This window comes from Brassica napus, chromosome A10 (assembly GCF_020379485.1).
Source record: "Brassica napus cultivar Da-Ae chromosome A10, Da-Ae, whole genome shotgun sequence".
NCBI lineage: Eukaryota > Viridiplantae > Streptophyta > Magnoliopsida > Brassicales > Brassicaceae > Brassica > Brassica napus.
Genome location: NC_063443.1, coordinates 2,654,678 through 2,673,652, shown reverse-complemented (window position 1 = coordinate 2,673,652; position 18,975 = coordinate 2,654,678). Strand labels below are relative to the sequence as shown.

General features: G+C 32.0%; 1 protein-coding gene and 1 long non-coding RNA gene across 5 annotated transcripts; one reads left to right on the top strand and one right to left on the bottom strand.

The window, feature by feature from the left end:
* Nucleotides 1-4,206: 4,206 nt before the first annotated feature.
* LOC106357720 lies at nucleotides 4,207-8,068 on the bottom strand. Of its 4 annotated transcripts, none has more exons than XR_007317441.1 (10): nucleotides 7,510-8,068; nucleotides 6,870-7,256; nucleotides 6,519-6,759; nucleotides 6,349-6,397; nucleotides 6,060-6,185; nucleotides 5,788-5,900; nucleotides 5,473-5,717; nucleotides 5,280-5,387; nucleotides 4,940-5,142; nucleotides 4,207-4,849 (listed from the first exon to the last, which is right to left on the bottom strand). It is a non-coding gene; the product is annotated as an uncharacterized LOC106357720 (long non-coding RNA). The 4 variants fall into 4 exon arrangements; XR_007317442.1 differs by lacking the exon at nucleotides 5,788-5,900 and having other exon boundaries at nucleotides 6,870-7,005; nucleotides 7,088-7,256; nucleotides 7,510-8,065; XR_007317440.1 differs by lacking the exon at nucleotides 5,788-5,900 and having other exon boundaries at nucleotides 4,207-4,492; nucleotides 4,575-4,849; nucleotides 7,510-8,063.
* Nucleotides 8,069-13,626: 5,558 nt separating this feature from the next.
* LOC111201265 lies at nucleotides 13,627-16,561 on the top strand. The gene is made up of 2 exons (XM_048743262.1): nucleotides 13,627-14,205; nucleotides 14,289-16,561. The coding sequence occupies exon 2, from the start codon at nucleotides 14,891-14,893 to the stop codon at nucleotides 16,559-16,561; it is 1,671 nt and encodes a 556-aa protein (XP_048599219.1). The 5' UTR covers nucleotides 13,627-14,205; nucleotides 14,289-14,890.
* Nucleotides 16,562-18,975: the final 2,414 nt, after the last annotated feature.

Below are 18,975 nucleotides of genomic sequence, written 5' to 3'. Positions count from 1 at the left end.
TCATAATATATAAGAAAATTAATTAATAAATAGATATTAACAAATTTTATATATCTATACCATTATTAAAAAAATTATTTAAGTATATTTATTTATCATGATATTTAGGGTTATTAATTAAATATATAAATTAAAAATAGATATTAACAAATTTTACTGATAATATCATAACTAAATTACCTTACATTTAGTTTGTGATTTTAATGGTCAGTATTATAGTCATATTTTCTTATTCTTATTATCATGATATTTGGCGCTATTAATTAATAAATATATACTAACAATATATATTAACAAATTCTACTGATTCTTATTATCATAATTAAGTTTAATTTCTAATTTTAATTTCTAATATTATAGTAAGGTTCTCTGATTCTCATTAAAAAGTGATCTAAAATACAGATTATTACAATTTGAATTTAATATGTCGGAGATTATAAAATTTATACTTATGCTAAATATTTTATATTATTTAATATTAAATAATTACCCATTAATATTCCTGAAATAAATAAATTTGTATTTATATATAACAAAATAAAATTATTTTAATCCATAAAATCATGAATATTCAAATTAATAAATTTAAACCAAAATAATAAATAATATATAAACAAAAATGTGAAAATTACTAAAAGTATTAAAAAAATATGGAAGCATGAAAAACTAGGATAAAATATTAAATAACATAAAAATAAATTGACAAGTAATAAACATAATATAAGTATAATCTAGAAAATACAAAGGCAATGTTTTTCAATTTATTGCTTTTTATTTTTTATTACAGTTATAAATAGGTATCTAAATTGTTGATAATATATGATGTTTATTCGCTTTTGGAAAAAGAAATAAATGAATGAGTGTCTCAAGTATTAAACTGAACTAATCTCGAACCATCTTTTTAGTAACCCTTCTAATGGGTGATCTTTAACGTAGCAAAGAGAGGAAATATGATTACGTATCATTTTGTCAATGCTCCGAGTGATCGAGTATGTAGATGTCCGGTTTCCTCCATGACGCCTTGAATTGCTTTCACTCCATGTGGTATAGATAACGATCTGAAAAAACCATCTTTCTGAGAACTCTGTTCAGTCGACCATGAGAAAAATGCATCAACATAGTGATTGTATCTTTCCATTATGACGTGATAGACTTTCCAAGAAACTTTCCAGCAATGTTCACCCATACTGTGAAAGCATATGGACATGCAAATAATAAGTGGTCCATTGTTTTATTAGGTACAGTGTTTGACGTATGTTAGAATAAATTATATTTATTTGGAGTGCTATGTCAGGGTCCATAGATTTTAGGATAGCATCACATACTTTACTGAGTGACTCACTTATTATTCACTCTTCCTTATTCCCCCTTTCAGGTGAGACCGACGAACAGAAATAATTCTGGACCTGTATATCTAGACTTTTGGGTGTTATTGGGCTTTTGGTTGTGGACATAGTTCTTGTTTCATCTCAATATTTTTTAGGATTATTGTAGCTGTGAATTTTGCGTTTTGGGTTGATCATTGTTTTTCAAGTTTTTTACTGTTATACGGTTAGAGTTGTGTTGATGAACTGTGTATGCACTGTTATACACTCATGAAGGACTAAATTGTGTTAGTAATGTGATTGATATAGTTTGTGGTGTTGCTTGATGTGTCACTGAGACTTATTGTTTATTTGTCTTTTTAGTTTGTTACTTGTATTGTTAAGATTACATAAATTATATTAAGGTTGTTGAGAGTACCTTTTGTTTCTGGATATTTTTTCTCCAGTTTAGTTGTGTGTATTAAGTAATAATTTTTTTTATTCTTATTATGTTGATTATATGTTTTTTTTTTATTTTTAAATTTGATGCTTTTACCAGACCATTAAAACAAATACATGAAGACTTGTATAAATAACTATAAAATGAGTGACAATTTGTATTTGGGCCTTAATGGATTTTAAACGAATATATGTATTTCTCATAAGAAAACAATAGCATTGGCTTGTTGATATTGAGCATGTAAGCTATTTTCATAAGATAAGAGGAGTGAGCAGGTGGAGATGTTGTTGTCGTCTTTGTGTCTGTTGGGATTGTCTCTTGTATCTCCTGGTGTGGTTGTGTTTGTTTCTCTTTTATTTGATGGGTAACTAATATATAAATAAAAAATCATTGTTAGTTGTATTTATTAGAGTTTGTAACCTACTCCGCTTTTTTGTTTAGGTAATTTCACTGATCTTGGTTGTCGTCTTCGTCTTCTTGGTAAGCATCTGCGAAAGTAAATTTGTAAATTCTTAATTAGTTGACCGTGTAGTTTGTATTTGTTTAGTTGGCTCAATGTATATGTCATTGAGTTTTAGTTTAGTTGATTGATTTGGTATATTTGTTTTAAAGTTTACTAGATCCTTTCTCCGCGCTATGCGCAGAAAATATATTTAAATTTGTTATATTTATCATTTTTATTTGTATGTGAATTTTTGTATATTAAATTATATATAACTAATTTTTAAATTTGATTTTTTTTTTATATTTTTAGTTTGAAGTAAGTATTTCTATTATATGTAACACAATTAACTAACAAAATATGAAGAATTAAGTCCGAGATTTTAGAGTTATGTAAAAAAAATATAATTATGTATAGAACATAAATTATCTTAGTTTAAAAGATCGAAATCTCATCTCGAATAAATTCACGAAAAGAAAAAGTACTGCAATAACCTACTTAAAATATAAAACCCCCTTTTAAAAAAAACGTACTTAATGATATTTTTTTATGTGTAATAGTTGAAAACTGACAATTGAATGTCGATCTAGAATATTATTTTAATATATCTAACGGTAATATGTTAATTTTAATAAATAAATTTTGAATTTTGTAATATTACATGAATTAGAAGTCTTTAAAATCTAAAATCTATTTTATTAACATAATATATTTTTTATTCATTTATTATTTTGACGTTACAAAATATTTGCTTTAGTTTTATTTATATATTAATTTTTTTAATAATTTAGTTTCTTTTTAAGTAATTTTAAAATTATCAAGAATGTAATATATTTAAAATTATTTATTTAAATATATTCAAATATGATGTCTCTTTTTTATGTGTGTTTGCTTCTCTAATTTTACTTGTTTTAGTTAAGTATTTTGTTAATATTTATTTTCATATTAAAGATTTATTTTTATATCATATGTGAATCATTATTCGGTAGTTACTCTTATTTATTTTTTCATGACATCCGTCAATTGACTTTTTAAAAATATTTAAATTTAGTTTCGCTGAGTCATGTTAAATTTGGTAATATGGTTTTTATAATAGTTTAATATGGTTAAGCTCTATTTTTTCTTATTTTCACGGGTCAAATTTTTAATATAATTTATATGTTTTTTCAAATTGTTTTATATTGCGTCTCTCTTTTTTCGTGTTGTACTAATGATAGATTATTTTTAAAAAAGTAAAAGATTTTTTTTCTAACTTTAGCAATCCCTTGCTTAATATGCTACTACTTTCGATTTTCTAATTCTTAGATTTGTAACTCGAGTGAGGAGAAATACTTGTGGTTATTATAGCTTGCAAACGTATAAAACAAAATATTAAAGAAACAAAAAATTAAAGACTCATTCCAATAATGCCCTTTTAGAAAAAAAAAGATTCATTCCAATATGTTAGGAAATTATTTGTGATTTTTTTATTGGTGGGTTATATAAATAACCAAATTTTAAGATCTGTTTTTAGTTTTTGGTTGTTTTTCTATATGAATTTCAGTGGTATTTTTTTGGTGTCATACAAACAACTAACTTTTTCATCTTCTTTTTGTTTTCTCGTTTGATCTGAAAATCAAAAACCCTGTCAACAAATTGATGTTTTTATTTTGTTGTTTCCAGAGTTGATTAATTATTAAGATCTCATTCTTACAACAGAGAATGAGGATCCTATACAATCTCTTAGAAACAGAGATGAGTTTTAAATCAAGGTGGTATTACTGTTATCCTAAACAAAGACTTCACCAAACCCACATATGATTGATTGCATAACCCTCATTATCAACAAAGTGATAGTAAAGAAAAATGATGTTAATACATGAATGATAAACAAAGCTTTAGTGAGTCTGAAAGTTAAGCACTTAGCGAGTCATTTCTTTTTCTTACTACAGCATGGCAATAGCTGACTCCTAATTTAAACTGATGGAAAGTTTCTTACCTAACAAAATTCCAAAAACATGGTAGAAAATTTTGAGTCTCATAATTATTAATTAGAAAAGTTACTACAAATGATAAATAAAATAGACAACATATCTGATTTGTTTCCCATGCGAGCTACAACATATACAATATCTATCTATGTATAGTCCCATTTCTTTATGCTTAAACTACATTAGAAAGCATTCAACTCAGCTCTGAAAATGACAGTTATGAGAAAAACTATGGTAAAGTTAGACCATTGGTTCACCTGATCGATACAGTATTCTGCGATCACATCATTACAACCGGCGTCTTCTAGAATCGACACTGAAGATTTTTTCACCAGGATTAGAGTTTGACAAAAGGTTTTGACAGACACAGAAACATATATCATTGACAAAGAACAAACCATCACATATGCTTGAACGTCATGGAATGTACTATGAAAACTCAGGAGATGGAGCTTACGGCCGTCGCTGATGGGCACTTTTCCAACTGGTTTGAACTATTTGAAGAAAGTCCTGAACAAACTACCAACTGGTTTGTACTGTCTCGAGTTAAGGATTCACTGATAAACTACCAACAGGAGAAATGGAGATAAAGCTTAGATACTTAAATGTGCAGGGTGGTGTCACATCTGTGAATGACGTCTAGGGTAATGTTTTGTGGTGCAAGACGCTTCTCCTGCAAAAGAAAACAAACAACTCTTCTTTCAGTTGCAACACAAAACTCATCTCACGCTTGTTACACGTCTTTATTATCTTTAACACTTACAATTTCAGACAGCAGTTGTGACTCCGTGAACTAAATCAGTTCCAAAACATTCACAAAGCTTGAAGATTCTTGCTTAGGAGGTCTAAGACCCCTTTCACTTTTTTCTCTCGCTTCCTCTTCCTCCTTAGATACCTCTCTGTTTTGTCGTCGAACGACTCCTGTCACTTTAGCTTCCTACTCCACTCATCGGAAAGAACCAGTAACTAATACAAAAAGATAATGATAACTACCCAAACTCAGTGAAATATCTTTTCAAAGCTAAAACAAAACACACACACACGATGTAAGAGCTTATCCACTGAAACTTTGGAAACTTTGAAGAATGGAGATAGTAACTTACATGAAAACGCCAGCAGAATAGAAGGGATTGATTGATCAACTTGAACATAGGAGCTTTAGACCGAAGCTTGTTGTTAGTTTCCTGATCGAAGAGAACCATGCTGTTCACCTTATGTCGAATCAAGAAATGAAAAGAGCAAAGTAAGCTTAAGAAAATCTGATTCAAGGGAAGATAAGATTTGATAGGAGATTACCTTCTTCTGTGTTCCACCTCCGGATTTGGCGGGGTTTAGAGGATGGTAGTGGGGCCTTTTATTTCTTTACTGTCTGGAATCAGCAAGAGAAACCATTATCTTAAAGAGCTTTCTTCATATACTTTCTCTTCAAAATGGCTCCGAGTAAACTTTTCTCTGAATAGCATATACTTTGCCTAAACCAAGTCTTTTGCTTTTATCATTCCTTGGGCAGTTTCACCTTTAACCAAGAGCTCAAATAATATCTGAAAAAAAATAATAGCAATGATCCAAAACGAAAAATATGATATCAATCTTAAGAAGCAAGGTAAACACCATTGACTGAAGGGTTTCTCATTGACTGAAGGGTTTCTCATTGTTAAAAAAAGCAACGATATCACTCATTAGCAAATTTGTCGGAAACTTTAATTCAGCACCCTTGCCAATAACTGCAGCAAAATAGATGTAAGCCACTGATTCCAAAAATATTTTGCACGTCTTGATATGAATCATAATTATATATATCCACACAACCCTTATTTAAAGTCACATTTCTTTTGCTCTCACTGGTAGTTTCCTAACCAAACTCTTGAGCATATGGAACTTACATTGGCATCATTTGCGAGGAAGAACACATGTTCAGTGCCTACACCCATGGCCTCGTACGTCCTGCCCTTTTCTTCTGGAAGCTCCAGTAAAGAAGCTCGGATGCTATACTTGGGCGAGTATTACTTCTGGAAGAAATGGATATGGAAATTATTGGTAATCAGTGAGCTGTTTTTCCTCATTATTATTGTTTTCTGAAGTCCTATACTCAAGCTAGTTGATAGGTGATATAATTGGAAAAAAAACAGATATAGATATTGCGACATTATGAAAGATTATTTAACTTGCTACCTGATTTCTTCTTCCCAAGATCTGGTCGGCTGGCCCTGGTAATTTTCACCTGTGAAACGTCAAATCATCAACCAAATATAGTACAATGAAAAAAGGATGAGCTGATCATATCTCTTCACAGGTAAAACTCAGAATATACAAACGACAAAGAAAGAAAGAAACTTGTTGACCTTGGTGTTAAACTTGGTTTGCAAAATTGCAGGATTGAGATATTAACAACTCAGCGGGCACCTTCTTCCATATTCACATTACTGACTACCAAATACCCTACAATCCATTGCATCTCACTGGCATATCCAGTGGCATCAAGTCCACTTTTCTTATGAAGTCAGATATAATATGGAATAGGAGAATTCCGGCTTTGGAAAAAAATCATGGAAAAAATCCACTCAATAGCAAGCCTGATAGAACCTGAAGCAAGGAAACCAATCCAATGATCTCACACTGAGATCAATCAAAATCTACCCACACAAAAACATCATAACCAATCTAAGAATAGGCTAACAATGGACTCAACTTACATCAGACTCTCTTCAATATCAGCTTCCATGTGTTTAGTGATCATCTTGAGCTTCCCCATAAACGCTTATTATATAGTTTTGAAGCTTCTGTCCATTGGAAGCAGCAGTGTACCGTTGATTGCGCAGATGATGTCTCCTGCAAGAACATTAACACGATGTCACTTTCCACCAACCAAAATCGAAAAAGGTGAGATCTTTGTAGAAAGTGAGAGAGAGACTAAAGATTGGTGTGTTTTTGATACTAAGGTGAGGCAAAGGATCAGAGGAGACATGAATCAGAGCAAGCGGAGCTCCCCTAACTCTGAGAAGAAGCTTGTCTCCTGGTGATAATCAGCATCACCAAATCGATCGATTCAAGCCACTGTTTAGAGTAATATAAGTAAGTACCTGTGAGAAAACACGAATTAACGTTAGCAAAGTAAGTCGCTAGAACCAGATCGACATGACGTTTGTTGGTCCCCCAGCAACAACATAGGGATGCTACAATGACTATACCTCCAACCACTCCAAACAGTTTCTGCCTAAACCCAAACTATTTGCTGAGACAAATCAATGTAATAAAACTAAAAACACCACCAAAAAAAAAACTCAAACTTTGACTTGCAATTAGATACACAGAACATAAAGCTACCACCTTTACCTCTGTTTGGTTTGAACTGTTCTTGTCCACGTCGATTTTGCGACGCGACGGCGGAAGATCCATCTTTACCTCCTCGGAGGATCCATCGACACCGCATCCGTCGAGAACCCTAATCCTTTACCGCACCAAACATCAGAAACCGTGACGCAGCTGCCGCTGCCATTAACGTATCTAATTACAGAAGCGATTGGGCTGAAAGATTGGAGGGACGACGTGTGTCAGCGATCGGAGGGACGGCAGTGGAGCATATTTATACACGATCTTGACGACGAACAACGCAAACGAAAGTTTCGTAGTGGGATTGCGAACGATTTAAGATGAATAAATCACAACGCAACATTACAGAAACTGGATCGTCCCTCTGCCGATCGAAGAGAAACTGGATTTCAGCCAAGATCTGAGAAAGGGCAAGCTCGGGTGGGTATTTTCTCGGGTCTCCAGATGACGCAAAGCCCAGATGACATGTCAAAACGTTATAACGTGATTGGTCAATTTTCTTGTCCGACGTGGACACTCTCCCTGTTGATTATATATCCTTTTTAATATAGTATAGATTTGTAAGATTAGATAAAAAGAGAGGTGATCATTAATGATTCATTTTTTTGGGATTTAGTTTTTTGTGTTTTGATTGTTTGGGTTATTGTGGTTTCTTTTAAGCTGTAAAATAAAGATTTGTGTAAAATTAGATTGATAAGTAAGGAAGATAAATACACGACCACAAATCTTGGGTAGCAAATATTTTTGATTATTGATGTTAGCACAATATAGACAATAATATAAAGAAAATTATGTGTTGATTGTTTCTTACGAATCAATGAGGAGACGGATAACGACTCGAGTTGTTTCTTTGGTGAGGTCAGAGCCCTGAACAGAACGGATTTGCCCAACCACATCTGCGAGTTTAAATATCAGTTATGATATCGAAACATAATATAAACCCAGATGCAATATGATAATATACGTGGGAGTTCTAGGTTTGTGTGTGCAATCACTTGGAGATTGTCGAACAGTCTAATCTTGACTGGAGATTGATCTTAGGAGCACCCGTGATGACGTCATCAATAATGGATAGTGAGATGAAACAAATGAGGAATGGCTGATCAGTTATCTTGTACATACTTGAGCACCTAGCAACCTCAAAACGATCGACTTTCACAATGAAACCTGCTTTTAAAGATGGCATGTAATGATTAGCACGTCCGACGGGAGTAAACCCATGAATCACGGAATCTGCAAATAATATTATTCAACAAAGAATCAGGAAATCAATTAAAATAATTATGTTAAATAAATGTGATTGATCGAAGATTAACTTACTTTTTCATCAAGGAAGAGAACTGTGATTCTCACAAACTCCATGTCTTTCTTGAAGTTCAGGGAATCCCATAAGCGGGGAAGGCAGAGGCTATGCTCTGACTAATACGGCCAAGATTAAGAGACTCGAAGGTTGAGTGACGGATGCCGGGACGCCGGTTTGACGAACTGGAGAGGCAGAGAGAAACATTTTCTAGAAGATGGTTAAATCTAAGAGAAATCAATGAGTTTTGTAGAGATGCAGATTGGATTCATCAAATATGAGAATCATATATATATATATATATATATATATATATATATATATAAGGTTTACAAAGAGGCTACAAATCAGGAACATTTATGATCAAACGATTTAAGATGTGGACACGAAGAGTTCACCGGTGAAAAAATAGATTACAAACAGACACACGGCGTGACTCTGTAACTCATACTTGTTTGAAACAATGATGAAAAGAACCCAAACTCATGTTAAACGACAACAATTTACAATATGGAAAAATTATAATTATTGCAGACTTGAGCTTTTTCATATAACGTGATGAATCTCATTTAAAAATGAAACCCATAACACATTTGTAGGCCTGACCCTCTGAGGAAGCTGAAGAAGCAAGGGCTTCTGACCTTTATAAATATATATTAGGTTCGACCTTCAAAATACAAAGTATTATTTAGTTTAGTGGTATAAATGTTGGTGTTTATATCTTAATAATCCACGTTCGAGCTATGTATTTGACATTTTTTCACACTTTTTAAAAGTGGGATCAACAAAACACTGACATGACACGCTGAAAAGTGAGCAAAAACTCAACTATTATAATATAGATTTCAGACTTTCGCATTGGTTAGCATATAATCACGACACAAAATTAATTAATAAAAGTAGAAGACGTTATTTGTTTTCCCTGTAGCCATTGGCTTCGCAAGTGTTTTCATGAAATAATTTGAAGGTATCAAAGAGATTTCAATACTCGACACAAGATCAAGATGAGTAAATATGTACAAAATATTCAAAAAACAAAAAAAATATGTACAAAACGAGGTAATGCATTGAGACATATAAGATGAAGACTAATAATTGCTTCTTTTTTAAAAAGTAATTGCTTATCCTCCTATACATTAAAAGAGAAGTCACTTTAGTGATTTCTGCTGACGTGGCACTCATATAAAGCTTTTCAGGAAAATTGTTATAATTTTATTGGTCGACTTTTTAGAATTTTCTTTTTCTTTATTTTTAATCAATCGCTTATGTAGACAGACCCAAAACTATTGTCGATTTCGTTAAGCCCATATATAGCTATGGAGATAATAATTAAAATTAACTTAATTTAGAACTAAAAATTTAAGGTAAGTCAAAAATCATTTAACATCACTTGCCATATAATCTAAAAAATATTACAAATAACAATTTATGGAAACTAATTCTGAAAATTATATAAAGATTAATAATGCTTTATTTATTACTTTCAATATTTATAAACTATAAAATATAATGAACGAAATTTTATATACGATAATTATAATAGTTTTATACTCTACTTGATGAATTGTATTCGAATATAATTATATAATAACTATTTTAAATATAACAAAATCCAAACATGTTTATTAATATTATTTTTAAATTATTTATCGTTGTTTAAAGAATAAATTTATCAGAATTTTAAAATAACTTATGAATAGTTTAAATGTAAGTTAACTTGTTTATTTTGCAAAGTAACTTATGAATAATTTTTTTTTCTTGCGCAAGTTGCAAAGTAACTTATGAATAGTTTAAATGTAAGTTACCTTATTTATTTTAAACATTTATTGCCCAAGTTATTATCACATTTATTGAAATTTTAAATGCCAATTTACCTTAATGTTTCTAAATTCTTAATTCGTTTGTAATGACTTACCTTATTACAATATAAAATCTCCGGTGAAATAGTTAATAGGGGGATAACTTTCTTTAATCTATTTCAATATTTATTGTGAAAAATTAATATAGCAACGTCATTTATTTTTGAAAGATCGACAATATAAGTTGCCTTATTGAGAATAAGCATTTCTTGCACAAGTTAGTATCACATTAATTCGACTTTTAAATCTTTTTAAATTGTTAATTAATTTTTAATGACTTACCTTATTTTAAATATGCATTACTTGCGCAAGTTTTTATATATTAAATGCAAACTAGCTTATGACAATGTAGAGTTAATATCTTTCTTTAATCTATTTCAATATTTATTGCAGAAAATAAATATTTAAACGTCATTTATTATGAAAAGTTGACTATATATAAAGATACTCTCAAGGTCTTACATACAATACAATACAATACAATACAGTGTTGTGAAGATATCAAATTTTTAAAAACAGTATGGCAATGATTCAAGCTCCCAAAAACCGAGTGTCTTTTATCAGGCAATTAAAACCATGTAAAGATACATGGCGTATTGAGTTTAGGATTTTTTGGTTGTGGGGAAATTACAACAAAGATTCCGGAAACACCATCGAAATGGTTTTCGTTGATAAAGAAGTAAGTAGATTACTATATTTTTTACAACTCATAATCGTCTTTAGTCTTTTGTTTTCAATCCAACTCATATAACTTTATCTCATCTTCGTGTAGGGGACAAGAATTCATGCTTCAGTTGGTGAACAGCTCTTCAAACAATTTGAAGGGAAACTAACCGAGGGCGATGCGAAGGTCGTCCAGTTATTCACCTAAAATAAAGAATTGCAACACATATACAATACAATTCTAATTAATGATAATATAAAATCTGTTAGTTCTAAAACAATACACTATTTATTCCATATTTTGAAAGAGAAGTCACTTTAGTGATTTCTGGTGAGGTTTCGCTCATAGGTGAAGTTTCAAGAAATTGTTCTAATTTGATTAGTCGATTGTTCTTAATTTTTATTTATTTAATTTAGATCTAAAAATTTAAGGTAAGTCTAAAATCATTTAACATCACTTGCCATATAATCTAAAGAATATTACAAATAATAGTTTATGGAAACTAATTCTCGAAATTATAGAAAGATTAGTAATGTTTTATTTATTACTTTCAATATTTATAAACTATAAAATATAATGAACGAAATTTTATATAAGATAATTATAATAGTTTTATACTCTACTTGATGAATTGTATTCGAATATAATTATATAATAACTATTTTAAATATAAAAAAATCCAAACATGTTTATTAATATTATTTTTAAATTATTTATCGTTGTTTAAAGAATAAATTTATCAGAATTTTAAAATAATTTATAAAATGTTATAAATTATTTATAAAAATATAAACCTACTACATATTGATTGAGAAGTCACATAAGTGATTTTTTTATTACGTGTCGATCATAAATGAACTCTTCAAATTGTTATAATTTGATTGGCCGATGATTTTTAAATTTTTTTATTATAATTATATCTAAAAGGAAATGATAATTCAATTACCACTTTGTAAATAATCTACATAATTTTAGAAATAATTATTTATGGTAACTAATTGTTGAAACTATGAAAGAGTAATAATGTGATCAAATTTTTTATATATTTATAAATTACATAAAACTAGAAGTTTTCCTACGCCATGCGCAGAAATAGTAATTTTTAATATAAAATTTGAGATTCTAACTGTGTAATACAAATCTGAAATAGTAATACAAATTTGTTATTATGATCATTCATTCTTTGAGACTTTGTTTGTTTTAGTTAAACTGAAAAATCTTTTTGTTAATTTAAATGATGAAGATGAAAAGATAAATTTAAATAATGTTTAAATATTTAACTATCAATGTTTTTTTTGGATTAGTGTTACTTTATTTAGTTTATTTTTATTAATGTGAGATACATATATATACATATATACTATTATTTTAATTGTGATATATGAATTATTAATATAGTTAATAGTTTACCATAAATAAATACTTATATGGAAAATTGACATTAATGATGGTATAAGAGTTATTTTTATTACCATATTTAAAATCCATACAAAAAAATTAAATTTTTATAAGGAAATTTTACATCTCACAATTAATATGATGTCATGTCACTATTTTCTAAAATCATGTCATCTATTTCAAGTGTCATGTCATCTTTTTTTTCAGCGAGAATGATTGTAATGACAACATGTGTATAAATCACTTCGCAAATATAGTCTAGGGGACAATAAACAAAAATGATTATTTTGAATTGATATAATGATTTTATATACGTATATAAAGCCTTATATTTGTATATAAAGTATCATAATAACTATTAATGTCTAACAAATTCCATGCATGCTTTATAAATTATTTATTAAATTATAAATAAATTTATAAAATTATTTATAATGGCTTATCAGATGTTTTAAATTATTATAAGAGGTTTTATATGTTCTTTGGGAAGGTGAGCTATATCATCATTTTTTTCAGCTCTTTTCCTATTGCACATGTCGTTTTCTGATTTGACATGTGCAAGTTGCAAAGTAACTTATGAATAGTTTAAATGTAAATTATCTTATTTATTTTAAACATTTCTTGCCCTTATTATCACATTTATTGAAATTTTAAAGAGAAAATGACACAAAGAACACTAAATGAAGTTTTCCTCCCCAAACTAGCACTCAGGATCAGAATTCACAAAAATAGGTTTCATTAAAGGGGCAATTTACCCTTATGCCCCCTTCTTTAACTAATTTAAAAAACAAATTTGAAATCAATTTGTCGCCGTCCTCGTTTCATCGCTTCTTCTTCTCGTCTCTCCGTCGTCGTCGTCGTCGTCGTCTCTCCGTCGTCGTCTCCCCGTCCTTGTCGTCGTCGTCTCTCCGTCGTCGTCGTCGTCGTCGTCGTCTCTCCGTCGTCGTCTTCGCCTCTCCGTTGATCCGTCGTCGTCGTCTCTCCGTTTATTTTATCGTCGTCGTCGTTTCTCAATTGATCTGTCGTTTCTACGTCTATTCATCTCATTCTCTCTCTCGTGTGTCTGATTTGATTAAGGTTTGAATCATTTCATTTTGTTATACATTATCTAGGTTTTGTTATATATTATTCATTTGTTGATGATTTGAAGTTGATTTTGTAGAACAATGGAAGTTTTGTGCATCTGTGGACAATGGATCTCAAAAGAATCTCTCCAGTGGGAGTTTCTTGTTGATTTGAAGAGGAATGCATCAATCATTTCCATAGAAGAAGATCTACTGTATGAAGATTTGATGAAGATTGTCTCTGAAGATTTTAGTGTTAAAGAGGAAGAAATCAGTTTGAGTTATGGTTTTTCATTGGATATGAAATGTATTATTGAAAGTTTCCCCCCACTCTCGATAGGTAATACTCGTCAGCTCAGAACTTTCATTTCCAAGACTAGAGCATTTGATGGAACCTGTCGTTTGTGTGTTAAGGTTTGTATGATTTTTTCTTAGACTTTTCAGGATATGCTTCATAACCAAGTATTATGCCTTACAGAACTACTTGACTTATGCAGGTTAGTACTGATCCAGTTAGCTGTAACACTCAAGCTTCTGATACATTTGCTTCTACTGTTCCATTGAATGCCAATCCAGCGATTCTTTCTACTGTGCAGAGTGAAAAACAGGTACATTGTCCTTAATTCCCTTTTTCTGTTTGTGTTTGCATGATATGCTTCATAATCAAGTACTATGCCTTACAAAACTACTTGACTTTTGCAGAGTCTTCTATATGAAGGTGTTTCTACAGTTCCTCTGAATGCTCTTCCGGATTTTAGTACTGATTCAGCTAGCTGTAACATTCAAGCTTCTGATACATTTGCTTCTACTGTTCCATTGAATGCCAATCCAGTGATTCTTCCTACTGTGCAGAGTGAAAAACAGGTACATTGTCCCTAATTCCCTTTTTCTGTTTGTGTTTGCATGATATGCTTCATAATCAAGTATTATGCCTTACAGAACTACTTGACTTTTGCAGAGTTTTCTATATGAAGGTGTTTCTACAGTTCCTCTGAATGCTCTTCCGGATTTTAGCCCTGTCCATATTGGACTTTCACCAAACACGAGAGTAGCTGGCGATATTAAGGTGAATAGCTATTTTAAGACAAAGAGAGAGTTGATGTTGAGGATGAAGAAATGGGCTTTAGAGTGGAAGTTTGAGTACAAGACTGTCTCTTCTAACAAGTCAAGAGTGCTTTTGAGTTGTGTTGATGAAAATTGCACGTGGAGGATGCGTGCTATCAAGCTACCTGTTTCAGATTTTTTCGTTGTTAAAAAGTATGTTCATGAGCATACATGCGATACAACACACAGGAAAGCCAACCACAGACAAGCATCTGCAAAGTTGTTGGGTTCTTTGATTTCCAGCAATTATGGAGAAAAAAAGGAAGGTCTCAAACCGAAACAGATCATTGAACAGGTCAGGATGCTGCATGGTGTTCACATCAATTACAAACAAGCTTGGAGAGTGAGAGAAGAAGCTCAGATTTTGGTTAGAGGGACTCCTGAAGACAGCTATTACAATTTGTCTAGGTGGTTGTATAAAATCACAGAAACAAACCCTGGTTCCTTGACTTATCAACATGTTGATGCTGCAGGAAAGTTCAAGTATGCATTTGTGGCTTTTGGTCCATCGATAAGGGGATTTTCATTGATGAGGAGAGTTATTGCAGTAGATGGTACATTTCTGAAGGGAAAATTCAATGGGACTTTATTGGCAGCTTGTGCTCAAGATGGGAATTATCATCTATATCCTCTCGCCTTTGCAGTGGTTGACGCAGAAAACGGCGCCTCTTGGAAATGGTTCTTTAGAGGTTTGAGCCAGAAGATCCCGGACGCTTCGGATCTTGTTTTTGTATCAGACAGGGCTAACTCCATTTCTTCAGCGTTGGAGGATGTATATCCCTTATCTCACCATGGAATTTGCAGGATCCATCTGCTCCGCAACATCACTCCTACATATGCGAAGACTGGGTTGCTACCTCTGGTGGAAAGCGCTGCTGATGCCTATACGTGTCACGAGTTCTGGTTAATCTTCAAGGACATAAAGGATAAATGTCCTGAATTGGCTAAGTATCTGGAAGAGTCTGATTTTAGGAAGTGGGCACGAAGCTATGCGCCTGCGAACAGGTATAATATCATGACTACCAACATTGCAGAGTCTCTCAATTCTATGTTGAAGATGCCTCGTGAGTTGCCCATTATCTCTCTCCTTGAAACTATCAGATTGACGATGACCACTTGGTTTTTTGAGCGACGCGAAGCGGCTGCGAAACATAAGCACCTGGTTACTCCAAAAGTTGTTCAGAAATTGGTATCTAGGTTAGGGGCCGCAATGTTGTTGAATGTGTATCAAGTTGATCGAAGCGAGTTTGAGGTGAAGAATGAAACAATGAAGTTTGTTGTTGACTTGGAGAAGCGGCATTGCACATGTAATGTTTTCGACATTGACAAGATCCCCTGCATCCATGCCATCGCTGCTGCTAAGCATATCAAGAGAGATGAAAACCGTTTTGTTGATGCTTCTCACTTGACAGAAACGTGGGCTAAAGCTTATGCTGAAAGCATACATCCTGGTGGAGAGTTGTCAACGTCCACCTATCCAGAGAATATTGATGAACTGTCTTGCCCACCTCCAGCTACCAAAAAGAAAAGTGGACGCCCTCCTACAAAGAGAAAGAGATCCGTTGGCGAGTTTGGGGTTCCTGGATCTAAATCTCAGTCCCACAAGTGCAGCAGATGTGGCACAGGAGGGCACAACAAGATCACATGCCAGAGGCCTATAGGATGAAGTTCTACATTTTTACATTTTTATCGATTATTATTTGGATGTTTGGCTATTTGATGGTTACATGATATGCACAAGACCATATACATTTTTTCTTTTGGAACCCTATCCTGAATAAGTATGATTTCTTACAACTTTTGTAATATACAACATTATCTTTTGATCTCATTTCAATTTTTAGTTTAAACTTCTTTGCTAGAAAAAAACACAGTAATATTCAACTATTCTGGAATCCCATCCAACTTTTGTAACATCCAACTTTTGTAATATACAATGTATTATACTATAAATTGTATGGGTAAATTCAATTATGTGGAAGCAACTAACAGATGATTCTCCTCAGCCTAGCGGCTAAACCACGAAACCTATGATACCGAAACATTTGATCGACCCGGGTTCGACTCTCCTACGAGTAATGGGTGATTTTTTTTTTTTGTTCAAACATATATCTCAGGAATCGAAGAGTCTCTTCCAAACGACATCATGTAACTCAGTAACCGAAGAGTTTCTTTTCGTCAAGATTGGGTGTTATATGATTGGTTATTTCAGTAACTGACTTCAATAATCGAAGAGTTCCACAATAATCAAGAGTTTATTTTAACTGACTTCAATAATCGAAGAGTTCCTTTTTGTTCTATAAATATAAGGGACGATATCAGACCTTTTATTCACTCACTTCATTTCGCTTGATATATCCTTTTGCAATACAAGTTAGTTTTCGATTTTTCTCATTTTCCATTCAATTCATGAACTTTTTTCTATTTCTATTTTATCGTAACATCTTAGTTTCGATTTTGTTGCAGGACAAAGTTTCAATGGAAGGAAGTTCAAAGAAGATGATGAAGCGTCCCATAGAGGAGGTTTACGGATGTGATGCCGCCGAAGGTTTCAAGAAGGGGAAGAAGGAAACTGTGGAACATTACAGGGCTCTTCTTCGTTTGTCCAACGAATACAGGCTATCTGAGAATGATTGGAATCTTGCATCCAGCAAAGCAAATTCAATTGCTGTCCAAATCGAGTTGCTTGAAGATATTATCAAAGCTGATGGAAAATTTGATTTAACTGCTGAGTTGGAGAAACTCAAAGAAGAGCACTCGGAAGCGGAAGGAATGCTTGCTGATGTGAAGGTCAAAGTCCCTGATTGGGATAAACTTGGCGAAAGTTGGCTCCATCATGAGTAATTTCATGTTATCGTCTTCTCTTTTTATGTTTTTAAGGACCACATTATGTTTGATTTTCAGTTTTTATTTTAAATGAATAAGCACTTTTGTTTCTCTTGTGTTGTTTCTTCAATTAACAACCTAAATAAAAAACTTGTTCAATGTTTTTCACTATTTTGTAATGGTTTGGCCTAGTGTTCTTATAACTTGGTTATCTGATTTGCTTATTTGTTTTTGGAAAGCCATCCTGAATACATAAAATGATATCCAGATTATATAAATCTATCGTCTGTGAATAAATGAGTTCACATTTACTCTGTTATCGAATAACCAACGTAGCCTAGTGGCAAGCCCTTCTACTCTTAGTGTACCCTTATCACACAATAAGCCGTGTTCGATTCCCGTTGTGTATATTTTCACTTTTTTCTGTTTTTAATTAAATATTCAAAAGTTACAAGTTATTATCGTTTTATTATATCTTTTGGCAAGTATAACACCCTTGGCACAGCGGCTGCACACTTTGATTCATCTTTCGAGAGTTCACGAGTTCAATCAACATCGGATCACTTTCTTTTTCATTTTTTTTGTAAACTTTAAAGGAATATGCTAGGCTTTGGTGCATTTTGCTTTCTCACTCTTTTTCTGGAAACCCATCCTAAAAGTACCATAAGCATTTGACAATTCATCAATACATCCTAAAAAATTTTTCAATAACAATCTAAATGAAAAAAACGTTAGGGATAATTCATTACAAACTTAAACTTAAACGTTAGGGATAATTAATATCAAAGTAGAAAAACAGTGTAGAAAACAGAACAAATATGACATTTTCACTTCCTTTGACCTTCCTGGAAATCTTTATCCATAAACTGGTCGAAGATCTCACAACATAGCTTGCTTCGTAAGTCCATCGCAGTTTCATCATTTATATTAGCCATGCTCTTCAATCCCAGTGACCTGCATTCCAGCATCTTCACAACAAAAATACCACAGTTGTATGGAAATTTTGTCTTTGGAAGCCCTTCTGCAAACTTAACTTCAAATGGACTGATATCTTCGAAATTAACCTCTTCACCAAGAAGTTCCATCTTTATGGCACTAATCAACACTGTCATAAATACCCAAAATTATACAATAAATCAATCACCAACAGACAACAAAATGAATATGTAAAAATGCATCACAATCACAAGCAGCAAGTGACAAACTTTTATTTTCTAAATTAGCTAATATTTTTACCTGCCAGTTCTTGGATTT

What these genes read in the sequence shown, in the direction of transcription:
- LOC111201265 (XM_048743262.1), top strand. Translation starts at nt 14,891, where the DNA reads ATGTTGAGGATGAAGAAATGGGCTTTAGAGTGGAAGTTTGAGTACAAG.